General features: G+C 39.3%; 1 protein-coding gene across 20 annotated transcripts in view; it reads right to left on the bottom strand.

Moving 5' to 3' along the window:
- The window catches only part of picalma (phosphatidylinositol binding clathrin assembly protein a), a 125,681-nt gene extending 98,051 nt beyond the window's left edge, over positions 1-27,630 (bottom strand). For 19 of the 20 annotated variants that reach the window (XM_034178822.1, XM_034178829.1, XM_034178825.1 and 16 more), the window contains exons 1-2: positions 27,523-27,630; positions 27,147-27,360 (exon numbers count right to left, since the gene is read on the bottom strand). In XM_034178822.1, the coding sequence (XP_034034713.1) occupies positions 27,147-27,276 (130 nt within the window). In that variant the 5' untranslated portion in view covers positions 27,277-27,360; positions 27,523-27,630. Of the gene's footprint in view, positions 1-27,146; positions 27,372-27,522 lie in introns of all 20 variants that reach the window. The other variant, XM_034178823.1, reaches the window with a different exon arrangement.
- Positions 27,631-27,720: the final 90 nt, after the last annotated feature.

Genomic DNA, 27,720 nt, shown 5'->3' with positions numbered 1-27,720 from the left:
TCCAAACAGAATACACTCTGTTTTGGCTTCATTAAGGTGCCATAAATTCTGAGCCAGCCAGTCCTTAATATCCTAAAAAAAAAAAAGAGCTATGTATGGAATCCAAAGCACTTGTATTATTAGGCACAACTGGCATATAAATCTGGAGGTCATCTGCATAAAAATGAAACTGAAGATTGTGTTTGGTGATGATTGAACTCAGTGGAAGCATGTACAGAGAACAAGAGTGGTCCGAGGATACTGCCCTGGGGCACACCAGTGGTCAGAGGAACTGTGGAGGAGGAGAGGTCATTAACCATCACCCTGAAAGTCCTGCTGGTCAAATAAGACTGAAACCACTCCAAGACAGTCCCCTGGAGGCCAACCTGCTGGGACAGACGTGTGAGGAGGATTGAGTGGTCCACAGTATCAAACGCAGCTGTTAGATCCAACATCACCAGCAGCACAGGTTTTGTTTTTTTGTGTTTTTTTTTTTTTTTTTTTTTTTTTTTTTTTTTTGAGTCCAACAATAAAAGAATGTCATTTTGTACTTTTAAAAGAGCTGACTCAGTGCTATGTCGAGATCTAAAACCCGACTGAAATTTATCTAAAACAGAGTTGTGTTCTAAAAACGATTGCAACTGATTAAAAACAACTTTTTCTAAAACCTTAGATTAAAAACGATAAATTTGATACTGGTCTAAAATTAGATAAAACTGAGGGATCTAGGTTGGGCTTTTTAAGAAGAGGCCTAACTACAGCATGTTTAAAATGGGCTGGAACTGGAAATGTAAATTTATGTGAAGGTTAAAGACTAACTTCCAATACCCCCAAACAGGTTTCCAAGAAATTTTATTTTTGTACAACAGTCAGAACACCCGAGAAGAAATCAAACTCCATGCTGGAGGTAATGTTTGACTCAAAACTAGTGAAGTCACTTAAAACTCCCTTTTGGTAAATCAGTTATCAGGTGTGGCAATAATTTCCAGCTGCAGGTTATTTATCTGAAGGGACTAATTTGAGACGGAGAATCACATTCAACTTGTGATTAGAATTTCAGAACGCTGTAGTTTCAAGCTGTTCAACATAACTGAAAAATGCTTTTGCTCTTGATCAAGTTCAGAGGGTAACCTTCCCAAGAGGAAGAGCTCAGTTTTGCATCGCTGAATGTGGCTGCTGAGCTGTTTCCTTCTCCCTGCTGCCGGGTTGCAGTATCTTCCTGCATTCAGTGAATGAGTCAAAGATATGCTACTCCTCCTCAATTGTGAAATAATCACACTGGGAAATTTAATGAAGACCAACTTCCTTAAATACACAGTTATGGAAGTGGAACTGAAACTGCTAAGGCCCAAATAAAATAAATTGTTTTGAAAAATCCTTAATGCTCAACAACATCTGATAACAGTAGCTCTTGGCAAATATGATTAAAACCTTCTGTCAGCAAAAATTCCAAAGACACAGCAATGGAACACATTTCCTGCTCTCGTTGGCCAATGCAGAATAACACGTTCACACAACAGTCCAATCTGTATTAAATATGTCTCTACTGTGAACTAATGCAAACATTCTATTTCAGAAAGAGTGTAGTTTATTCTCAGAAGCCATTTGCAGAGAAACATTAGATCAAAACTGTAGGGATTTCCATGTCTGCTTCAGTTTGTGACCTACATTTTAACTAATGTATTTGTACTACTTCCAAACATCTGTTACTTTTACGTCAGGTTTATGCTTCTTCCTCATGTCTGTCAGTGTGCATGTTTTTTAAAGCAGGATGACTAAAATCTAGTTGAATTGTTCATGAAACTGAGGAAGGATGCAGACAAACTGAGCACCTAAAACACTCAAGATTCTTTGTTATGCATCAATATTGGTGTACGTTCTAAAGATTAAAAACAACATTTTAATTGTTGGCTTAAAATGGACAACTACTTAAAGGCCCATGTTTGCGCTGTACTTGTGAACATAAATCATTTCACGGTTGTTTGACAAAAAATAAGCTTTTGTAAACTGCAACATGTAAATGAGTTAAGCTTATACTACACAAGTGATTTAAACTGATATTCTGATCCCCATTTTTCCTTTGTGTGCAAGCATGGTCAGAACACAGCCAACAACATCCTGACAAGTGGAGGCGGTAAGCCCGAATGACACTATGGCAAATAGACTGAGGAGTTCAACTTTGCCCACATAAGCACTTAATGAGCAGTGAACTGCTCTGATGGCGTTTTAGTTGACATTGATTTGTAAGGGCTTGAATGGCCAGAGAATGACTTGTCACCATTTTGTGTACAAATTACTTTGAATGCAGAGGACAGGCAGCACTGAAAGAATTCAAGAATGTATGTCAGTAAGAATGGACTCATGCTACATCTCTGACTGGGATGACACTGCACTGAGATATGTCCAGTCTACATTAGAACACCAGAATATGGAAGAATATTGCAGGAAATGGAAGAATCTGAGAGAGAGAGGGACAGAGATACATCAGGGTTAATGTGAGAACTGGGCAGTGTGCTATTTCAAACCAATCACTAATTTACTAATACAGTCAATTTCACCAAGACCAATATTAATTTGTGTCTATTGATCAATGCAAACACTGGACTATGTGTGTGACTTAACTGTATTTTCTGACATTTCCATGTTGTGCTTTGTATGGCCATAACAGATCGTCACCTCACTGAGGTAATAAACTCCTGCAGAGTTTATTACCTCAGTGTAACCATGCTTATTTGGTAACCATGGTCATTTGGTGGGTAAAGTCCAGGCCTTCGTGTGTGTGACTTCTGCACTTTAGAACTTGAACACGTCTTATTTGTTGCATTAAGGCCTAGCCAGTGGGGATGGGTGATATGACCTAAAATTCCAACTTGTCAGTTGCAGTGACAAAGGCAATACGATCTGCAAGTCAGTAAGTGAGTCAGTGTTGTATCTTAAACAAGTGAATTAGAGGTTACAAAACACTTTCATTCCACTGTCTTGTGATGTTGAGCTACAGAAGTGAAACAAACATGCATAGCATCTCACTTAAATTGTTCAGCATTAACTCCTCAGTAAATTCAACAGCTTATTGTGTGGTCAAGTTAGATGTACTAAATAAGCTATGTGACAGACCACAACATGTGGGTGTTAAAGTCACTTTCAAAAGCCTAACGCACAACAGTGACGTTTATTTGTAAGATTGCATATGGCAAGTACACAGACCACCAGAATAAATAAATATACAAGCTATTTGTGATCTGTAGTGCTTTACGATAATGCAAACATCTTTATCAAATTAAAAGTTCTAGTGTCTAGTTACATTCCATCTCAAGTTCAGGGCTGTGAAATGAAAATTGTGAAATCCGAGGAAAATTCGCAGGGGGTAGATTGTAGATTAAAAAAAAAAAACAGGGTAAAATATCAATAACATACCTAATAATAAAAAGCCACACATTCTTGTGTAAATTCCTGTAAATCCACTCAAAGCCACAATGTCTTTTTCCCATGAAAAAAGTCTACATTAATAAAAACTAATTTACACTGTTGTGTAAAGTCATGTAGCCTAAATTCATTCAAAGCCACAATGTCTTTTTGCAATCAAAGAAAGTCTAGAGTAGTGAAAGAAAAAAAAGGCACATAATCTTTTCTGAAATCCTGTTTGAACAGCACAATCTTTATTTTCCAGAGAGAAAAAAAAAAAAAAAAAAAAAAAATTCTTACCAGTTCGCTTTTCCCGTTTATCTTTCAGGTGTGTTGATGAAGCCAGCAACAATTCCACAGATTCTTGTCCTTATCACACTTTCAAAATGTCTTTCTCGCCATCTTCGCTCTGTATGATGTTGCTTCGTGACACAGACATGCTGCAAAATTCTTCTTTTAAAAACTTTAAAGTTCTAAAAGTTTACGATGTCCACATGCTACGTTCAGCTAGCTTTGCACAGGAGCCACACAGCGTCACCGCAGCAACCAACCGGTCCCGCTTTACAACAACTGTCGTAACAGCCAGGCTTTGAGTGGCATTTATTTTCCTCGAAACTCCGCGGATCTGAGGAAACTGATTTGTATCTGTAACACACAGATCTGTGTCCACGGACTTATAAAACTTGCATGATGTCGTAAAAAAGAGAATGCTTTGCGATAAACATTTTAAAAACTCAGTAACGATCACAATTAAAGAGTACAACACTGACTCCCGCACCCCTCCCCATGATGAAATCCGCGGAATTCCGTGGATCCTGAGTTTTCACAGCCCTGCAAGTTTAAACTAGAGCACCAATCTGAGCGCAAACTTTTGCCAACACTCGTTTCTAATTCCACAAAATTTTACCTTGGAAAAAAAAAAAAAATTAAGGTCAAAGTTCTGTTAGAAATGGCTTTTCATGAACTAAATTAGATATGATCAAATGTCAGGAGTATATAAATAGTTCATGCACTTGAACCAAAGTTTGTGTCCCCCGAGCCCAACTTTTTCAATTACTGAGTTCTTTGTCAGATAATTTCCACAGAACATTGGTTATTGTTGTGGTGATGTAGGTAAATCCATAACAGAAATAAAGTGATTGAAGCACTAAATGGGCTGTTCAATACTAAAAATTTAGATGTCCACAAAATCCACAATCTGGATCAAACTTTTCAGGTGATAGTGAGTGCCAGTCTGCACCTCACTTTCAAATATGAGTTTTTATCGGGGCATGTATGATTAAGATATAATGTAAAATATACATTAAATGAGGTTTTCAATGTTACATTTAAATGGCCACAAAATCTGTAGTCTGGATCAGATGTGAATCAAACTGTCAATAAAGGATACCATCCGACATAAAGTGTTCCAATATGAAAGAAATATGATCTTTGACAGTTATGAATTTTTGAAAATTTGTTCAATGTTAAAGATAAGGATTTTTCTCAACTTTGACCTATGACCTTGCAAACTGAATCAATTCTTGCCTATCAGGATATGAATCTTCAGTGAAAATTTCATAACAATATGAACAATTGTGGGCTCCAGCTGTTCACAAACAGACAAACGGGTGAAAATACAGCCTCCGCCAACAAAGTTTGGAGGAAGTAAACCCCCCACACACACACAGAGCTTTTTGGTCATAAAGTAGTTTTTAAAGTCACCATCAGATATTCAGTAGGTCACAATTTACACAGACTACGATGAATGCCTCTTTAAATGCAAGATTTAAGAAACCGATTGAATCAACTATAAGCCTTCCTGAAAATCTGTGGTTGGTCGTAGGGAGTTACAGATCACAAAAGCCACAGTTCGGCTGAAACTGTTTTTAAGCCAGAGATAGGATCATTTTTCAGATCAGCAAAAGTTACTTTGCTCTCTATTTTTTAAAAATAACTGAACAATGAAAACGAGGAACTTTTGCCTGTGGTTGTCAGTGAAAACAAGGCGTGTGATGTTTTACAAAGTTAAGATACCCAAGTATTATATTAGGCTAAGTTGCATGTGAACAGCATGGGGGGGCAACGCACACACACCCAACAACCCAGAGCAAAGCTGATTTGATGTTTAGAACTTCAAATTGTCGAGGTTGTCTACATTGTCTGTTCAGAGTAGCTATTTCTTATTTTTTTAAACTTGCAACCCTATAAGACAAATAAACTTACCCCCCCGTTAAGATAAATACAACACTATAGAGGTACCACAGTTCAGACTGGATACGGTTTAATTGATTTATTTTTGTTTTAGATTGGGGTGGGGAGAAGCCCCCCCCAAAAAAAACAGGTGATTCTTTATCTACGGGCACTATTGGCCTTGTAAATGTAATTTCCACCACACCATTGCCTTACAATATAAAGCGCCTTGGGGCAACTGTTTGTTGTGATTTGGCGCTATATACATGTGCTCTGATGTCACTATTTATCTCCATAGAAACTACCCAAACAATCTTTCATACAAACTGTTTAAAGGGACATTACAGTGTTGTGGTGGAAATTACGGCAATAGTGTGGGACAACTACATTTTGTTAAAAAAAAAAAAAAAAAAAATCAGTTGTATGACATTGAATACCCCAATTATGTTTGGATTATTTTACTGATATTTTATAACATTATAAATAACGTTTCTTTACCATTCATTTTTATCACTGAAGATCAAAAGTCTGGGTGTGGGACAAGCACAAAACGGCAATATTTGCATATAATGATGCTGAAAAAAGGTGAAAAAAATCATAGACTACTAGAACAAATTTCTTAACACACTTTCATTGTAAAGATAACTATAAAAGTGTGAAATGTCCCCCTTTTTCTGTTTTTCATACAGTATGATCAAAGGACATAAGTACCCGTAGTCTAAGAATCACCCACAAATAAAAGGATAAAGATGAAAAAAATAAGAGGTGCTTTTATTTAACGGCCACATTCAAACTTTAGAATACATGAGAAGATTTTCAAGCACATAGCTGCTCATTTCTCTGGGAAAAATACTTGCTGCTTGCAATATTTCAAGGGAGACCAACTGTTTTACATTATGCAAGGACATGCAATCAGGTCTGAGGGAAAATCTGCTTTATAAAAGTAAAAATGTCATCAATATTAATCGGAGTGCTGATTGTGTCCTAGGAAGGACTCATGCAAATTCTGAGCCTTTGACCAACGGTTTTATGCTGTGTCATCTGTTATTTTGACTCACCAAAAAAATTTAAAATTTATACTTCTCTGCAGAAACCGATTGACCAAGGTCATTCTTTTCTTATATTTAATATAGCAGCAGTGTTTGCATATGTTATCTGTGTCCTTGAATGTCTGGGAACTGATGTCTTCAAATCAGTGTCTAAATTACAGGTATATACCAGAATTGTGGTGCTGCTGTGTAATTTAATGACATAAAATCATCATGGACTACTAGAACAAATTTTTTAACACACTTTCATTGTAAAGATAACTATAAAAGTTTGAAATTTCCCCTTTTTTCTGTTTTTCATACAATATGATCAAAGGACATAAGTGCCCATAGTCTAAGAATCACCCACACGCACAAATTTGTGATAAAAATAAGGAACTTTCACCTGCAGTCCTGAATGAAAACGAGGTATTAAATGTCTTATAATATTCTTAGATAGAAGGCATTTTACTAATGAAATGTAGATGACTGGATGGTGCATGCCTGTAAACAGCATAACTGCCAGGAAGTGAATCAAAAGCATCTCAGCTAGTCTCACTTCTGATCACCACAGCTCTGGGAAGGGTTGGGCTATGTAATAACTTCCTGTTTATTCTTGGAAATTCAAGACTCTTTCAGAACACTTTTCTTCAAGTAATACATATTCCTCTGCAACCCGATTAAGGTGTCAGTTTTGCTTGTCTTGAAGTAAACTAAGACAATGTCTTTCAAAGCTGAAGACAGCGATTCCGCAGGGCATCTAAACAAAACTGATTTCTAGTATCACATGACTGGTGCCAATGAGGGACAGGAACGCAGGCTTCACAATTGTAGTTCAAGTTTTTTTTCCTCAAACACAAACATGCTTGAGCGAGTTACCAAACTTCTGTAGACAGCGATACCAAATCCACACCCTACCAGAGGAAGTCATTGCTGCCATTGTGGTGCTGATGTGAATGAGTTTCTGGCAATATGCTTCATGGCCATTTTTCATCTCCTACTAAGAGTGGACGAGTTAGAATGTTATTTTAAAGAAATGTATATGTCCCATGTAAAAATACATGGCTCAACAGGTGCAGCTACTACAGTATATGGAGCATTATACAGACACTGTCAGTGGACCAGAGAACATGCTGGCCAACAGTCATTACTGGATGCTTATTTGTACCAAGAAAAATAGCCAATTTGGAGAAGCACAAGATAAGCTACAGAAGTGCCAATTCTTGACAAAGAATTATCCATTAGACAAGCCACACACACACACACAAAAGAGACAACACACACCCCACAAGCTGACAGGATACAGGTGAGAACACCTTATGGAAGGCAGTTTGAACTGTTATTCAGTATCAAATCTACAGTTCGCTTCATTCATGAAAGCTGGTGCGCAGGGCATCAGTGGTCGTTTTAAAGGCCATCACATCCTACTTGCACAGTACAGCGGTCTACAGAGAGAAAGTGAACGGTGAGTGTCTTGCGCAGCGCCGCCATTGGAAGCCTGCAAAGTTCAAGATGTTTGTCAGTATGGCTGCTCTTGTGACTCAAGTGAACAATGGCCACTCCAGTATATCTGAAACTCAAGACAAATTTACGCCACCCTCAAGTCACCAGACCAGTGCAGCCATGTCGGTAAAGTATTACCACAGTCTTGCCCCGAACATTAAAGATAATTTACAAGCACCTAAAAACCAAAATGTCTCACCAAAACACACAGTGGAATAACTTGCCTCTCAAACTATTCATGCTGGGTTGAAAAAAACAGATTTGCCGATTTAAATCAATTTTCATTTTAGGTTAAGTGTACCCATTAACCCATTTTCAACTTTGATGTCAATTTGCAAAAAAAGGATCATGTATATTTTGCAATCCATTACTTAATCCAATCAAATAGTTTGTTACTTCCATCACATTTTTTTTATTGCATACAAATCACATTTTCCATTGTTGAGTTAGCCCCACCACAAAGTATACAGTCTCGGGACCCCTGACTTTGGTTTTGGGACCTGTCAGATTTCATTCATTTTCAGCTACATCTTTGGTAAGTACATTAATATTATGTCAAATAAGAGGTAAATGTACTAATTTTGATTTATACATTAGGCAGCTTCACCAAAAAAGTGCTTGGAATAGATGTATTTGTCCTTGACATGTCTGTGGGAGAAATCTCATCGACCACAAGCACAACTCAAGTCCACCGCTTGTGCTTCTCAGTGGTTTCAAAGATGGGATAAAGTAGACATGGGCCGATAACCAGTTTCACGGTATACGTATGATTTCCCTTCAAATGGAAAGATGAGTTTTATGAGCTAGCAAGCATAGCTGATTGCATGCTAACACACCTAGCCCTGTTAACGCTACTGTGCCACAAGAACTAAGGTTGCCAGCTACAAATATTAAGCATTTTGTTATTCATGTAACATCGACATTTGGATGAATACATCATAAATTGTTCTGTGTAGCTGATTAATTTCATAACTTTTTTTACTTAAGACAGGTGGGCTTAAATGGTACATCCCATCAAAACACACGCGAACTACAGTGAGACATGATAATATTCATTGACAAAAACTTTATATTTCTGAACCCCTGCACTGTAGTAACTGCTGTAATGTTTGATGCAAACTATATTTAGGCTGCATGCGTAATTTTGTGAGCATATCTTACATTTTTGAAAGGAAAGCATTGTCTTTTTAATCATTCCTCACGGCAGAACCATTTAAGCCCAGCATGCTCCATTTAAGCCCACCTCATGTATTTCAATAGAGAATTTCCTCTAGCACAAGTTAAATACATTTTTCTTTTCAAAAGTGTTTAAGGTAACAGTTCACTGTGTGACTTTAAATGACTGATCTACTTTACTAGAGTCTGCGGACCTGTTATGCAGAGTCCCTCAGGGTTCTGTATTGGGCCCCATTTTGTTTTTATTGTACTTGATCCCTTTAGGTAGGATCATTCAAAGATTTACTGATGTCTCTTACCAGTTATTTGCGGATGACATCCAGCTTTATTGCTCCTTTAAGCCATCTGAGATTAAGAGGCTTGATTCCCTCCTCCATTGTTTGGTGGAAATAAAACAATGGCTAACAAATAACTTTCTTCAGCTCAACGCAGACGAAACAGAGACATTGGTTATTGCCCCTGATGCCCATATTCCAGGTATTCAGCAGTACTTGGGAGACCTGGGCCAGTCTGCTAAATCATTTCTTCGAAACTTGGGTGTCATCTTTGACAAAGACATGTCTTTGGTACAGCATTGTAAACAGCTGACGAGGAATTGCTTCTTTCAATTAAGAGACATCTCTAAGTTCAGGAAAATGGTGTCTCGAAATGATTTAGAGCTTATTATTCATGCTTTTGTGTCAACACGTTTAGACTACTGTAACAGTTTGTTTTCATGTCTAAACAAGAAGGAGTTGCGTCGACTGCAGTTAGTATAGAACTCTGCAGAGAGAATTCTGACAAGCTAACAGGAGGACTCATATTTCCCCAATTTTAAAGGAGCTTCATTGGCTGCCAGTGTCCTTCAGGATCAATTTTAAAATTTTGGTTTTAACCTTTAGAGCTCTATATGGCCAGGCGCCTCCCTATATCTGTGACCTCATCCAGCCTTATGCCCCTGCCAGGGCGTTGAGGTCTGTAGACCAAAATTTGTTGATGGTTCCTCGCACCCATTTTGCAACCAGAGGAGCGCGATCCTTCCAGGCTGTTGCTCCCAGGCTTTGGAATGGTCTCCAGCTCTCTCTGCACTCACTGGACTCTGTTGTCACTTTTAAAAGCCAACTTAAGACCTTTTTACATAAGCGTTTGCTTATCTTTTGGGCTGCTTTGCTATCCTATGTTTTTAAGTGTCTCAGCCATTGTCTGATGTGTTGTGTGGTGTACTGTGCTTTTATGTTGTGAAGCACCTTGTGGCTCTTGTCTGTGAAAGGTGCTATATAAATAAAATTTACTTACTAGACAGAGATAAAATGTAAATTTTAATATGTAAATATTTTTTAAACTACATTTATCTAGTTATCAAAAATATACTGCTGTTTATTCTTAAATGGATTGCCTGAAATGAAACTAAATTAACTGATTCATTGTTCTGTGTTGTGCACTGCACTGTTCATATCATTTTGTTCAAAAGGGATTAAAAAAAAAAAAATAGTCATTTATAAAATATATTGCATTCATTTTATTTTTAAGGATTAATTATCGCATTAAACAAGTTTATTTTATCAAATTATGTTATGGGCTTATTTGGAACACATAAGCTTAAATCAGGGGTGGGCAATTATTTTTTGCAAAGGGCCAAATGAGAAACAGAAAATATTATGGAGGGAAAATATTATGGAGGGCCGGCCAAAGGCTAAACTTGAGTCTGCACAATAATAAGTTTATTCATATATAAAAAGCAGTAAATGGCTTAGTTTTGACAAAGTGATGTTCTAATTTGAAATTTTTAGTATAGTGGTGCTGTTGGGAACCATCACCGCATGCTGCGCTTCCACTTGGCGTCCTGTCCAACTTTGTCCAAAAGCCCCGTTTCTGGTCTGATTCTGTGCTGAATTGTTGATTTGTTAAATTAATGTAAAATGACTTTTTTCCTTTTACACACACACACACACAGACACACATTTCCTTGCATAATTTTCAATTTGAAAAGTTTGAATTCCCAAGTCACAATATCACCAGGCTGAGGGCATTCACTTCAGAGTGTGAAAACTGCACCTTGTCCTTGTGATTCAGATCTTGACATCCCTCTATATTGTCAAAAAAATAAAACAAAAGGTCCAGCTTTCCTCCCTGAGTCAGCAGGTGCATTTCTGGAAAATGTCTTAATACTCTGCTCATTTTAGGAAAAGCAGAAACATTCCAATGGCTGACAGACAGGGAAACAAACAATGCTTCATCCGACAATGACACTTCTGAGCTTTGATCCAAAAGTAAAGGTTCAGATTTACAGAGGCTGTACAGAGAGACAGGAGGTGACAGACTTCACCCCAAAACGCTTAATTTTTTTCAGAGTATGTTGGATTTTGGATTCTAATGTGTGGTGACACTAGGGCTGCCACAAACAACTATTCTGATAGTCGACTAGTCAACGATTATTTTGGCGATTGTTGAATCATACGTAATTTCCTAAATTAAGGCCTGCAGCATTTTCTGAGAAACGTCAGGGGATGAAAACATGAACATTTCCAAATCTGACTATTTCTTAGACTTCATTTACATCAATCATTCAGAAATACAAACAGTGTGGTACTTTATGGTAAATCTGTGTCAGGTAGGCAGTTCTCAAAAACTAAATGTTCATGCTGGAAGGAGACAAGTGAGGGAAGCCACCAAGACAACTCTGGAAGAACGTTTGGCTTCTGTGAGTGGAGAAACTGGGAATAGTGCAACATTTTTATTTTTAATCTTCATTTTACATATAGTCCCAACTTTTTCTGATTTGTGGTTGTTTCTGTTGCATTTCTGAAAGAAAAGTGTGAACATTTTATTGTGTTTTAAAAAAATGTGGAGCAAATGCAAACACCAAACTCTTATAAAGAAGGAAAAAAAAAAAATACATAGATGTGCAGGAAAACTTTGATATAAACTGAACAGAACAATGCAGGCTGATTTGACTCCCCATAATTTTTTTGTATAAATAAATCAGAATAAAATAAGAGGTAACTCACTTTGAAATGAATAAAACATAGCTGCAGCTTATAATAACTTTGAAAAATAAAAATCAGCAGCTTGTATTTTTATTCTGACTCCAGCTCATTTAGTATGACAAAGTCATTTTTATTTCTCCTCATCTGTCACATTTTGTGGTTGAACACTGCATTAAGCTTAAGATTGAATAAACACATACCTTTGTAAAATAACAGCTATTAAAGTTCAGAGTTCTCGCCTGTTTTTTGTGATCTGTGCCTCTGAACATCAGCTTCTCCACATCAAGGTTTTATTTTTAACTCGTGTATGCGTAATTTTTACTCAGTTCATTTATATATTCTCATTTTTTAAGGATGTTTTAAGGATATTTGTCCATTTGTTTCATGTCATGGTCTCATAAATTCAGTATAGGACGCGCACATGGTGTGAACAGGACGGTGCCGTCAGAACCGTGCGGGTAGAGAAAGTGGAAAGAAGTAAAGGCAGCTCCACGGTTTGGTTTTGTTGTGTGTGTTTTTTTTTTTTTTTTTTTACATGTTCTCTCGGGTTAAAATCCTCTCTCTCTGCTCCGCGCTCGCTGTCTCAAGTGCACTGATGGTTCCCTCGCTCGCAGTCTGCAGCCAGTTGACTGCGCGCACGCGCACACACCCTGACAGCTCCATTGGTAAACTGCGCATTTTAAGCGGCTTTGAACAAGACGGCCACTGTCATTCCCAAAATTTGAACGTCCAAATGATGGCAGGATGGCTCGCTGCCTAAAACTATGAATTGAGAGAAAAACAAAGACTTAAATAAAATAAATGACTCGTCGACTAAAATTAGTTGTCGACGGTCCCAATAGTCGACGTAGTCGTGACTCGTCAACTATACTCAACAAAAATATAAACGCAACACTTTTGGTTTTGCTCCCATTTTGTATGAGATGAACTCAAAGATCTAAAACTTTTTCCACATACACAATATCACCATTTCCCTCAAATATTGTTCACAAACCAGTCAAAATCTGTGATAGTGAGCACTTCTCCTTTGCTGAGATAATCCATCCCACCTCACAGGTGTGCCATATCAAGATGCTGATTAGACACCATGATTAGTGCACAGGTGTGCCTTAGACTGCCCACAATAAAAGGCCACTCTGAAAGGTGCAGTTTTGTTTTATTGGGGGGGGGATACCAGTCAGTATCTGGTGTGACTACCATTTGCCTCATGCAGTGCAACACATCTCCTTCGCATCATCCGTGAAGAGAACACCTCTCCAACGTGCCAAACGCCAGCGAAAGTGAGCATTTGCCCACTCAAGTCGGTTACGACGACGAACTGGAGTCAGGTCGAGACCCCGATGAGGACGACGAGCATGCAGATGAGCTTCCCTGAGACGGTTTCTGACAGTTTGTGCAGAAATTCTTTGGTTATGCAAACCGATTGTTTCAGCAGCTGTCCGAGTGGCTGGTCTCAGACGATCTTGGAGGTGAACATGCTGGATGTGGAGGTCCTGGGCTGGTGTGGTTACACGTGGTCTGCGGTTGTGAGGCTGGTTGGATGTACTGCCAAATTCTCTGAAACAACTTTGGAGATGGCTTATGGTAGAGACATGAACATTCAATACACGAGCAACAGCTCTGGTTGACATTCCTGCTGTCAGCATGCCAATTGCACGCTCCCTCAAATCTTGCGACATCTGTGGCATTGTGCTGTGTGATAAAACTGCACCTTTCAGAGTGGCCTTTTATTGTGGGCAGTCTAAGGCACACCTGTGCACTAATCATGGTGTCTAATCAGCATCTTGGTATGGCACACCTGTGAGGTGGGATGGATTATCTCAGCAAAGGAGAAGTGCTCACTATCACAGATTTAGACTGGTTTGTGAACAATATTTGACAGAAATGGTGATATTGTGTATGTGGAAAAAGTTTTAGATCTTTGAGTTCATCGCATACAAAATGGGAGCAAAACCAAAAGTGTTGCGTTTATATTTTTGTTGAGTGTAGTTGTGGCAGCCCTAGGTGACACTGCCTTTTGCGTCACTGGACACCACTTTAGTCCCGCTGTGAGCGTGCACGCGGAATGTCTCCATGATGCTGTTTTTTTTTTGGTGGAGCAGACTTTGGAAGTCACAAGTGGGTGACTTTTTTTTTTCTTCCTTCTCAGTGGAGCTGGTAGGGTTTATTTTTATTTTACTTGAATGTCTGTCTTGACGTGAGACTGTTCTGTGACAGAGCAGCACGCACCGCACTTGCACAGTGGAAAGTGGCTCCTATTACTGTGACTGCATCAAAATGAACAGTTATCACACGACATCACAGTTATGTAAACTTCGTAATTAATCTGTGGTTCTGTTTAACATTAGCAGCATTTCATGCAAGTGTGCGCAGACGTTTTCCTCTAAGAAGCGCTGTCAGAAACACTTGGAAATGTCCTGATTTCAGTGCGACATGTCCTTTAAAACACAGAACAATGGAAATAATGCACACTGCTATCAGTCCCAAAATCTTAAAGTGGAAAGGTTACAGTAGCAGCAGTTTTACCTTCATTTTGTTCATTACCTTCAATTTTCACAAGACTTTAGTCTTTGCATGATACAGTATATCGAGACTTAGAGATAGCTTTTTAAATACGTATACACAGTTACTCAAAAATCATGGGCTGGAGGGCCACACTTGACAAACTCAACGTGACATAAGAATTTATTAGAGAAGCAACTTCACCCCATTTTTTGCCACACTTTTTATATCAGAAGCAAAATCTGCAACCATTACCGATATTACACATTTATCACTACTAGACATGGGCTGATAGCTGGTTTCACGGTATACCACGGTATCAAAACCACTAAAATTTTCCGTTATACAGTCCCTACGGTATGAGTGGGTTATGAGAATTCTTGACAGGCAGAGCGTAGGTGGCCGTTGCCACCCTTCCCCCCGGCGCGCACCACAGACTGTTTACAGACAGCAAACATTAGCTAGCTCTGTATCATGGCTGAAGGAGGCAAAGCCTGCACTGAACTTTTCCCTCCGTCTAAAAGGACCAAGTCAGCTATATAGGAATACTTTGGCTACCGTAAAAAGGCAGACTCCAAAAAATTTGAGGAAGGAGGTCATCCAACATTTGTTTGTTTTATTTTCCGCGGAATAGCCCTTCAAACCAAAAAATGTGGCAATTCGGAGTGAATCAAGATACCTGCAAAGGATTACATGGAAGGAGTAAACTTTATCCCATCTTTGAAACCACTGAGAAGTACAAGCGGTGGACTCGAATCATGCTTGTGGGCGACCAAAATTCTCCCACAAACATGTCAAGAAGGACAAATACATCTATTCCAACCAGTGTTGGTGAAGCTGGGCCAAGTATTGAGCATCTGTAGTTCCAGACCTTATTCCAGCCATGTTTCTCCCAGGGCAGATGCTACATGTCTAAAAGAGACTATCATTTTGGTATTTTCTCTGAAGTTATCAGTGGTATAGTGCCCGTAGCAGTAGACATCGCGTCAATCAGCGCGCCTGAATCACGCGTGCTTCATATGCAAATAGCCATAATGTTGCATTCCAAAAGCAATGAAACACAAAGTTCCATAGCAGTGGAGCTGCAAAGAGCATGTTAAGTAGCACATTGTGCCAGACCTACTGCTGGAGGGCAAAGTGCGCTCAGTCCACTTTGCCCAGCCTTTACTTTCCCCAGTCTCTCAAAGGGCAAGTTTCTTTAAAGTTACAGTTTATCTGGCATGCCCATGTTAAAGAATGTAAACTATAGTCGAGTTCACACTCAGAAGGCACAGAGACATCTCTCACCTGCAATCCAGTCAAGAGGAAAATGATGATGGCAGCTAGACACATTAGGGATATTTCTGGAGGTCAGGAAATTCTACATGCAAGTGGGCCCTCAAGCCCTCTTTAAATACCTCAAACCTAAGTGTGATTTCTGCAAGTGTCTGTGTCTCAAGATTAGCTCAAACAGATACCTCAGTTTAGAAAGTCGACTGTGGAGCCAATGGTCACCCATCTGTCTCGACTTGATAAAGTCGAGAGAACTTCGGACTCTTAATTAGCTCATTGATGCAATTATTCTAGATATTCCATCAAACAGGGTTGAGTAGCACTTTCACTGTGAAGACTACCAGCGCTGCCGTTTTGGTAACGTGCATTTCTCTGGACATGATCCATCCACATAAAGGCTCTCCCCAGAAATTTGGCGTCAGAGTAACCCCCCCCCAAAAAAACAGGGAGAAGCTCTAGCATTTTTCCTTTTTCAAATACTAAAGGAGCCATTTCCCGCAACTCCAGCTTTCCATCTTATCTGACATTACAAATTAAGGCCTTGTCCACATGGAAGCTGATTCCATCAATTTTTGTCATTTTCAAAAGTCCTCCGTAAACACGGCACTGCTTCAAGAAATACAGTTGTATGTAAAAGTTTGGGCACCCCAGATAATTTCCATGATTTTCCTTTATAAATCATTGGTTGTTTGGAACAGCAAAAAAACTTAAATACATCATATAGCAGACAAACTGATATTTCAGTGAAAAGTTTACAGGATTTACAGAAAGTTAAACAGGTGCATAAATGTGGGCACCCAACAGAAGAAGAATATGAGGGGGGGGAGAAAAAAAAAACAAAACAAAAAAACCCCCAATATTTAGTAGATCCTGCTTTTGTAGAAATAGCCTCTAAACACTTCCTACAGCTTCCAATAAGAGTCTGGATTCTGCTTGAAGGTATTTTGGACTATTCTTTACAAAACATCCCAGGTTTGTTGGTTTCCGTGCATGGACAGCCTGCTTAAAAAAAAAATAAATAAACAAAATATCACACCACAGATTTTCAGTAATATTAAGGTCTAGGGACTGAAATGGCCATTCCAGAACACTGTACTAGTACAGTGGTGTCCAAACTATTCCAGAAAGGGCCGAGAGGGTGCAGGTTTTCTTTGCAACAGGTGATTTCACTGATTAACATCACTTTGAGCAGGTGGGATGAGTTCATCAGTGAAATCACCTGCTGGAGTCAGTGGTTACAAAGAAAACCTGCACCCTCTCGGCCCTTTCTGGAATAGTTTGGACACCAGTGCCTTACTACATTGAGCAGTGTTTAGGTTCCTTGTCTTGCTGAAAGACACAGTCCCGGTGCAACTTCAACTTTGTCACTGGTTCATGAACATTGTTCTCAAGAATCTGCTGATATTGACTGGAATCCATGTGACCCTCAACTTTAACAAGATTCCCAGTACCTGCACTGGCCACACAGCATGATGGAACCACCTCCAAATTTTACTGTTGGTAGCAAGCATTTTTCTTGGAATGCTGTGTTCTTCTTCAGCCATGCATATTGCCCCTTGTTATGTCCAAATAACTTTTAGTTTCATCAGTCCACAGCACCGGATTCCCAAATGAAGCTGGCTTGTTTGGACAAGCTTTAGAATACCTCAAGCAACTGTGTGTGGTGTGTATGCAGAAAAGGCTTCCTCTGCATTACAGCATCTCTTTGTGTAAAGTGTGCTGTACAGTTGAACGATGCACAGACACTCTATCTGCAGCAAGATCATGCTGTAGGTCTGTGAACTGACTATGACTGTTCACTATCCTTCGCTGCAGCTTATCTGAGATTTTTCTTGGCCTGCCACTTCGGGCCTTCACTAGTTCTGTGCCTGCGGTCTTCCATTTCCTCACTATGTTCCTCACAGTGGAAACTGACAGCTGAAATCTGATAGCTTTTTGTATCCTTCCCCTAAACTATGATGTTGAACATCTCTTATTTTCAAGTCATTTGAGAGTTGTTTAGAGGCTCCCATTTTGCCACTCATTCAAAGAGATGCAAAGAGGGGAAACATTTGCAGATGGCCACCTTAAATACCCTTTCTCATGATTGGATTCACCTGTGTAAGGAGGTCAAGGGTCAATAAGCTTACCAAACCAATTTTGTGTTCCAATAATTAGTGCTAAATTTATTCAAATCAATAAAATGACAAGGGTGCCTGAATTTATGCACCTGCCAGTTTTGTTTAAAGAATTACTGCACACTTTCTGTAAATACTAGAAGCTTCATTTCACTTCTCAAATATAAGTGTGTTTGTCTGCTATATGATATATTTAACTGAAATTTCTGATCCAGACCACCAATGATTTATAAAGTAAAATCATGGAAATTATCAGGGGTGCCCAAACGTTTGCATACAACTGTATCTGGATCAGTGTTGTATAGTAAAGTAAAAATACTTCACTACTGTACTTAAGTACGTTTTGGGAGACTTTGTACCTTACTTGAGTTTTTTTTAAATTCAACTTACTTTCACTTAACTACATTTCTGACCATAACTGCATACTTCTACTAGGATACATTTTCTATGCGCCATGCCGTTACTTGTTAAAAAAAAAAAAACCCCACACAAAAAAGTCGTGTTTTCACCCAGAGACACCACTGATTACTAGTGACTGCAACGAAGTCAGGCCGATTCGTCATGAGGCATGTCCGGTAGGATTTTTTGCAGTTGCGCACTTGGGGGTGTTTGTCAGGAAAATGATCATTTCTCTACACTGATTACAGACCTGCAGCAGGTCTGTAATCAACTTTTCTGCAGCGCGGCTTTGCTTTGAACCAATCAAAGCAGTGCTTTGCAGGTCGAAGCAGTGCTTCGATCTACGATTCATGGATTTTATCTCGCTTTATCCTAATTTTCCCACTAAAACCCTGAAGAGCATATGTCTGAGTAATATTTAATATTTTTATGTTAAACCGACCTGTTATGGTCTTTTGAAACAGTTGATAGATGTATTTTATAACTTAAAAACGGGACCGATGCTAACGCGTTACCATGTCTATGGCGTTTTCAATGTTAAAGTTAGCATTAAGCTGTTTGCATCAGCACGTTTGTGTTAATTTGCTTTCTGTATAATTAATGGCTCAGCGTTCATTGTCGTAAAAGAGTCAAATTGTAATTTTTTTAATTGATTTTTATTCATATATTATAGCAACAATAGTCTACATAATAGTCAAAGTTACAATACAATTTTAGAGAAAGACAAAAAGAACCTAATGAAACAAAACAGAAAAGATAAAACCATGTAACTGAAAATAAATAAATAAATACATATAGAACTAAATAACTGATTCCTGTGAACACCTAGTGAGTAGCCTACTTTTGTTTAGGTTTTGAAGCCTTGTTTCTGAAGTGTTTTTGTGTGATGTGCACAAATTTCAGTATTTTGACTAATACTACCAGTCATTTACAAGCCTAGATAAACTTGAGTTGTACATTACTTGTCATATTCAAGTACAATAAATACTAGATACTTTAAGACTTTTACTTGAGTGGCATTTCAAACAGTGACTTGAACTTCTAAAGCCATTTTTTTTTAATGGGTATCTGTACTTTTACTTAAGTGTGATTTTCCTGTACTTTATACAACACTGATCTGGATACATACAAATCGACTGAAAACTGTATAGTGCATCTGGAAAGTATTCAGAGTGCTTCACTTTTTCCACATTTTCTTATGTTACAGCCTTTTTCCGAAACTGAATAAATCCCCCCCCTCCCCCCCACTAACAACATCCCATAACAATAACATGAGAAAGTTTAGAAATTTACAAAAATAAAATACAACCCCAATTCCAATGAAGTTGGGACATTGCGTAAAATATAAATTAAAAACAGAAAACAATGATTTGCAAATGCTCTTCAACCTATATTCAACTGAATACACCACAAAGACAAGATATTTAATGTTCAAACTGATAAGCTGTTTTTCTGCAAACATGCTCATTTTTAAATGGATGCCTGCAACATGTCAAAAAAGCTGGGACAGTGGTATGTTTACCACTGTGTTACATCACATTTCCTCCTAACAACATTCGATAAACATTTGGGAACTGAGAACACCAATTGTTAAAGCTTTGTAGGTGGAATTCAATCCCATTCTTGCTTGATGTAGAACTTCGTTTGTTCAACAGTTCGGGTATCCGTTGTTGTCTTTTGCGTTTCATAATGCGCTACACATTTTCAATGGGCAACAGGTCTAGACTGCAGGCAGGCCAGTCTAGTACCTGCACTTTTTTACTATGAAGCCACACTGTTGTAACACGTGCAGAATGGGGCTTGGAATTGTCTTGCTGAAATAAGGAGAGATGTCCCTGAAAAAGACATTGCTTGGATGGCAGCATGTGTTGCTCCAAAACCTGGATGTACCTTTAAGCATTGATGGTGCCATAACAGATGTGCAAGTTGCCCATGCCATGGGCACTAACACCACCATACCATCAAAGATGCTGGTTTTTGAACTTTGCGCTGGTAACAATCTGGATGATCTTTTTCCTCTTTTGTCTGGAGGACGCGACATACATGATTTCCAAAAACAATTTTAAATGTTGACTCAGATCACAGCACACTTTTCGAATTTGCATCTGTCCATTTCAAATGAGCTTGGGTCCAAAGAAAGCAGTGGCGTTTCTGGATGTTGTTGATGTATGGCTTTCGCTTTGCATAGTAGAGTTTTAACTTACACTTATGTACGACAAACTGTGTTAACTGACAATGGTTGCCTGAAGTGTTCCTGAGCTCACGCAGTAAGATCCACACAATGTCGGTTTTTAATGCAGTGCCACCTGAGGGATCAAAAGTCAATGTTAGTTTTCGGCCTTGATGCTTACATGTAGAAAGTTCTCCAGATTTTCTGAATCTTCTGATTATATTATGGACGGTAGATGATGGAATCCCAAAATTTCTTGGAATTGAACATTGAGAAACATTGTTCTTAAACTGTTCGACTATTTTTTCATGCAGCTGTTCACAAAGTGGTGATCCCCACCCCATCTTTGCTTGTGAACAGCTGAGCCTTTTGGGGATGCTCCTTTTATACCCAATCGTGACACTCACCTGTTTCCAATTAGGTGTTCTCTGAGCATTCATCAACTCACCCAGTCTTTTGTTGCCCCGTCCCAACTTCTTTGAGATGTGTTCCAGGCATCCATTTAAAAATGAGCAAATATTTGCACAAAAATGAAAGTTTATCAGTTTGAACATGAAATACCTTGTGTTTGTGGTGTATTCAACTGAATATAGGTTGAAGAGGATTTGCAAATCATTGTATTCTGTTTTTATTTACATTTTACACAACGTCCCAACTCCATTGGAATTGGGGCTCTAAGTCACATGTACATAGGCATTCACACCTTTTGCTCAATACCTTGATGCAACTTTGGCAGCAATTACAGCCTCATGTCTTCCTGAATATGATGCCACAAACTTGGTGCATCCATCTTTGGGCAGTTTTGCCCATTCCTCATTGCAGCACCTCTCAAGCTCCATCAGGTTGGATGATGAGCACCGGTGTACAGCCATTTTCAGATCTCTCCAGAGATGCTCAGTCAGATTCAGGTCTGGGCTCTGGCTGGGCCACTCAAGGAAATTCACAGAGCTGTCCTGAAGCCACTCCTTTGATATCTTGGCTGTGTGCTTAGGGTCATTGTCCTGCTGAAAGATGAACAGTGACCTCAGTCTGAGGTCAAGAACACTCTGGAGCAAGCTTTCATTCAGGATGCCTCTGTATATTTCTGCATTCATCTTTCCTTCAAGCCTCACTCATATCCCATTTCCTGCTGCTGAACAATATCCCCACAGCATGATGCTGCCACCACCATGCTTCACTGTAGGGATGGTATTGGCTAGGTGATGAGTGGTGCCTGGTTTGTAGAGGAGGGACTCAGGGTATATAGGGAGAAGGATCCTGAAGATGGAGCCACCAGGCAGGAAAAGAAGAGGGAAGTCAAAGAGGAGGTTTATGGATGTGGTGAGAGGACATAAATGCGGTTGGTGTGACAGAGCGAGATACAGAAGGCAGGGTGAGACTGACATTATTGTCTACCTGTTGCCACATGTACATAAGGGCTGGATTGTCATTCCTGCACTCAGTTATATTTAATAAAATAAGCGCATGCAGCAGCTGCTGCCGCTGCTAATGCTGCATTCAAGTACTGTCGGAAATTACAACTTTGTTGTTTCAAATTCAGCAGTTGCTTGTGGCAAAATAAGTAATTGTATCCACACAAAAGATTAATTCTGGCCTATATAAGGTGCCTGAGCCCATTGAAGCTGACCCTCCCCACCCAGATAAAAAAAAAAAAAAAAAAAAAATCCAAGCAAACAGGCTGAGTTTGCCCTGTAATTTCCGACGGTACATGAACACAGCAGCATCCTCAGTGCTCACAGACCGGCTGGTTCACTGTGTGAAAACATTCAGCTGATCGAACGAAGTCAAACTCAACAATAACATTACAAAAACTAAAACGATTAAAAACACATCAAGAACGACAGCAAAACAAAACACGGACGAATTGAGGTTTTCTGTGCCCTTCGTTCAAAATTTTCAACAGTTTAAAAAACCTGACGAAGCGCCAGCTGCAGGAACAAAGCTGCGCAAAGGATAAACGATGCCAACGAAAGTCCAGATTTCTTGTTTCTTCAGGGATTTGTTGCCCTTCGTTAAGTGCTGTGTGACTGGGCCATTACATGGAGACAATAGAAAGCACTCCACGTGGCTGCAAACCAACAAATTTTAATAAATTGAGGTGAAATTACCTGAGAAAACAGAGTGATTACCCAAAACCTGAAAATAGGCATGATTGTGCTGAGAAAGTAAACCTTGCATCGTCATTACTAATGAGAGACCGGCACTATGAAATATGACACTTGTGACAGACTGCATTCTTATCAACCATACGATCAAAATGATTTCAATGAAGACAACATGAACTGAATATTCTAGGAAAAAAATATGGCTTTGGCCATTTCCTGGTAATAGACAGTGAAGAGTGGAAGCTTTGTTGGTGGGGCAGTTGGTTCTCAGCCACACAAGTAATCAGAATACACAACACAGCAAGAATTTTTTTGTCCTATTTTTAATAGACAGATCCCTATCTTACATCAGATGATTGAGAGGTTGAAATCCTTCAGCTCCCACAAAGCAGTTGGACTTTCAATCATGTTCCAGTGAATTTTTTTTTTTTTTTTTTTTTTTTTTTTTTTTTATAAATCCTGGAGGGCAGCTTCTGCACTTGTTCAATGTTTGACAGCATTAATATGAACACAGGTTTGATTTAGCTGATACGATTATTAAAAAGGTGATGTAGCAGATGGGCAATTCTGTGGTAACAGAATCACAACAGCCACCACTTCGCTTAAGGTACCAAAATAATGGAACTGTCACAAAAGGGAGGAGCTAACCCACTACTGTCCATTGACTGGCTCAGAGCAATGTGACGTCACCCTGCAACAGCTTCTGCGCTATGTGGAATCCGGTTAAAAAAAAAAAATAATAAAATATGCAGAATTTTAAAATAGCCACACAACAAATAATGTCAGCGAAAAGCAGCCAAGCTTGGTCAAATGAGAAGGTGCAGACTTTCCTGATGATCACTGCAGAGGAACAATGATATGACGTCACGCTGCCCATCCAGACATCTACCAGACTCCATCCACCAAACAAAGGGTACTGCTGGCAGTGGAAACGCAAGCCAAGCTCGACTGTTGCAAACTGTACTGACCTGCTTGGTGGTAACAAGACTATATTGACCTTGTGTGTGAGAAGCATGAGCATAAACAAATTTAAAGTAAATTAAAATACTAATAGGCAGACAGAGTCCAACCAACAATCCATTCTGAAGTAATGTGTAGCATATCACCCTCACAGTTAAATTTATATCCATTCAATTTCAGAAAAGGCAAGCAAACAAGTATGTTAAGAGTGATTTTATCTCACTAGTGAAGGTAAGCACTGTAATGAATGCAGTTTCAATAAGGAAATGCCTAAATGCCATCCGTTTATTTTAGAAGTACTAATAAGCAACAAGGTCTGTGTCAAGCCTGTGACTCAGATATGACCCTAAAAAGATCAGGAAGTGTAGCAACTGCATTAACTCTGTCAAATCATAATAGCCAACACCGTCCAGCCAGATCAGCTGCCTCATTAACATCATATCAGCAAGTACAGTAAGTTTTAAAACAAGTACCAGGGCACTGCCGAAAAGTAATTTGCTGCTGTGTTCTTTATAAATGCACTGTCAAAGTCCGCAACCACACAGCCACTTCCTGACACAGACCTGAGCACAACATCAAATGTTCTGTTCAGTGGAACTGGTGCAGTCCACGTCCAACAGCAAGCATTGCTCACATAGCTGAATATTGCTTCCCTCACTCCTCAGAGTATACAGTTCCCATATTACAAAATTTTGCTATAGTCTTATTGGAAATTCTGTACACCCAGTTACACATAACTGATTTTCATAATGTCAGGAGTCATCAACATTTGGTCAACTGTCAATTAAAGACTCACTCTTAAAATAGTGAGTGACAGAATAAAAAGTTTTTGCTGGATAAGATTAAAGTGAGCTCCAAGTGTAGGTCACTGACACTGAAGTTGGACCGGAGTATCAATTTCTAAGATGCACAAATTAAGAAGCAGACCTATTTAGCAGTTTCCAGTCTCGTTTTATATACAGTCCATCTCTCCCAGTTTCCTCAGTTCCTACAGTCGATCAGTTACAAACACCTAAATTAGGTAATCAGGAGGAGTGAGTTAAGGAGGGGAGAGATGGAAAATGTCCAGGCAGGACTTCTCCCAAGTAACTGATTCATCATAATGGGTACAAAAATGCCAAACAAGATCTAATTTTAGCTTTGCAAGTGGAAGGATTTCCTGCATTCCTCTGTTCAACATCACTGAAATGGGACCCAAAATAATTCCATGAGGTGGTGAATATGCATGCTCCAAAACATGACCTCAACAGTACAGTTGGGGACACACACACACAAAACTTGTATTGTAATTGTTGACGATCATGATGCAGCATAAAAATAAACAGTCTAAAAAGATCAGCAGTTAAATGGTGCTGCAGGACCTGTGGTGGAGTCAAACAGTGTCTGAGTGACTATCAGATTCTGCAGCTGCCACTGGACTCCAACACAATTACATATTCAACATGCTGGCTCTAAGATAACCCACATAGCTAGCCTTATGCCTTGTCCACACAGAAACAGAACAGAATGTGAGCTTCTTCTCTCATTTTCAAAATAATACTCTGTAAACATGGCACAGTTTCAAGAAATGTCTGCGTACACATGAAACTACTTAAAACGCTGTAGTCCATATATGCCAGGCCTGTATGTAGCACTGTAATACTTAAAACCAAACAAACAAACACACAAAACAACAACCCACACATCATGAAGATGTGGAGCATGCATGTACAAAGTCAAAATTCTGCTTTGAGTTACACTGGGCTGCAAGTTGACTAAACGACAAGAGAATGTTTACTAGGAATCGTGTCAATCCAAACAAATCGATATAAACTGACCCATTTCAGGCGCCGTATCGGAGACACCCCACAGAAAGATGTGACATCTTGTGGCCAGGCTTGAGGCTGAGATTAGAGAGGTAGCGCTATGAATCGTTTCACAAAACCTGTGTATTGGTCATACACATGACAATGCAACATTCTGAGATTTACCCACTCTAGGACCAGTTTTCAAAAAATAGCATTTTTAGGATCTGAAAATGGTGGTCCATGTGGACAAAATGCCAATACAACATAAGTTTAGGCGTATCCGCAAAACATTTATCTGTGTGGATAGAACCCATAGGCCAGTCACATGGCTCCAAGACAACCAGCATAGCTAGCCTTACGTTAATCACACGGGTCTGATGTCCGTTTACACCAGACTGAGACCTATACAAGACCTACAAGATCATGACATTATCAACTCTCAAGTCTTGGCTTGTCTCTTTTGTGATCAGTTATTTATGTTTACACCAAGCTTATATTGCGACTGAATTGTGCAAGAGAAAAATGTTAATATTGGCAATCTTTGATGCAACCCTATGCAGAGTCAACTGAGAGTCTATTACGACCCACAGGACCAAGTTGAGAGTGAGGTCAGACGTGAGTTCATCAAGGCCAATTATGAGACCCATGTATCTGTTAACTGGTCGCACAACTTGTGTGGGTGTTTTAAACAGTTCAGTGCAGTCGCACACCTGTTGGAGACCAATGGGGCATGATGGTGACCAAGAGGGACTTTTTTCCCCCCCAACAGAGACCCCGCTGTGGCCAGCCTGCAACCCCAGTGGGAGTCAGAGTGATAGCGAGCAGAGGTAATTTTTCGATTGCAACCCGGTCGTGGACCTGGTGTAAACAGGGTGTTTGACATCCACTAAGACACGCCTTACACAAGACCCCATGATTACCACATCGGCTAGCCTCACATCAGACTGCAGAACTTTGACACAGTGGAGCACCTCTTTAGAGATGAAAAAGAACTGTCACCAACTATAATTACATAACAGAAACAAAAAGAAAAAAAACCTTCAATCTGGGTAAGAGTATAGCATGAGTAGAGGTCACGTATTCCCAGTCTAATAGAAAGCTCCCTCTAACAAATGCAAAAATAAATAAATTGTAGTGGTGCCAAAGGGAATGCTATTTATGAATTAGCGTTTTAAAAAGGGACAACTTTAGAAATAGAGAACAAGACGACATGGTGAGAGGTGAAGAATTACTTATCCCAAGAATGATTTAAATATCAAATTATTTTAAATGTAGTATAACGATTTGACAAATAAATCAAACTGGAAAACACTATTTTAGACTTAGACACTGTAGCGTTTTGTGTTCGGAAAATGCTTATCAGCAACCTCATGTGTTTAAAAATGGTATACACAGAGACAGCATTATTTACGTGGTGACTAGCTCCAGAGAAACTTTTTTAAATGCCTGTAAAAGAAATTTAAAGTCTTGCTGCTCACAGTAGAGATAATGTTACCTGCAGGCCTCAAATCCCCGACAACAGCAACAGACATACTGACAGCACTTTAAAAATAAAAGCTGAACGTGGCATTGGGTGAAATATAAAGCTGATAAAAACCATTCACTCACAGTCCAGATGTTTCTTTTTTGGCCCCATTATTTCGTGAGTGGTCGCCTTGCACACAGTCTTGGAAATCGCCGAGCCGGTGACACTGTGCTGAGCGGCGGTTATCCTGTCTGTAATACTCTGTCCAGACATCGTGTTTACGGCCACAGGTCAACAGACAGCTACGTGCCCAAATCCAAAAGGTTCTGCGGACGATGTCGGTCTTCAGAAGGTCACCTGACAACAGCACAAACACTAAAGATTCGACGGCTCCCGAGGCTAGGCTAACTAGCTAACACACATCAGTAAAACCGGTGCACCGTGACTTTCGTTGATAAGCAAACTGCTAAAAATCACAGTAAAATTCAACTATACTGTATGAATAGCAAAAATACAAACCCGAGCTTTCTTTTTTTGTTTTCTTGAATCAATTCCCGCACATCTGCTGTCTCTTCTCTTCCCCGACGCGTCTTTCTAACAGAGCACAAATTTACAGCTACTGACGAGAGTACTATTTCAAAATAAGAGCCCTTATGGACGCCATTAAATATGCAGACGGCTGCGCTTACGTCATAAGGATAGCGTTTCACGCCTCTG

This window comes from Thalassophryne amazonica, chromosome 9 (genome assembly GCF_902500255.1).
Source record: "Thalassophryne amazonica chromosome 9, fThaAma1.1, whole genome shotgun sequence".
NCBI lineage: Eukaryota > Metazoa > Chordata > Actinopteri > Batrachoidiformes > Batrachoididae > Thalassophryne > Thalassophryne amazonica.
This window is presented reverse-complemented; position numbering and strand designations above follow the sequence as displayed.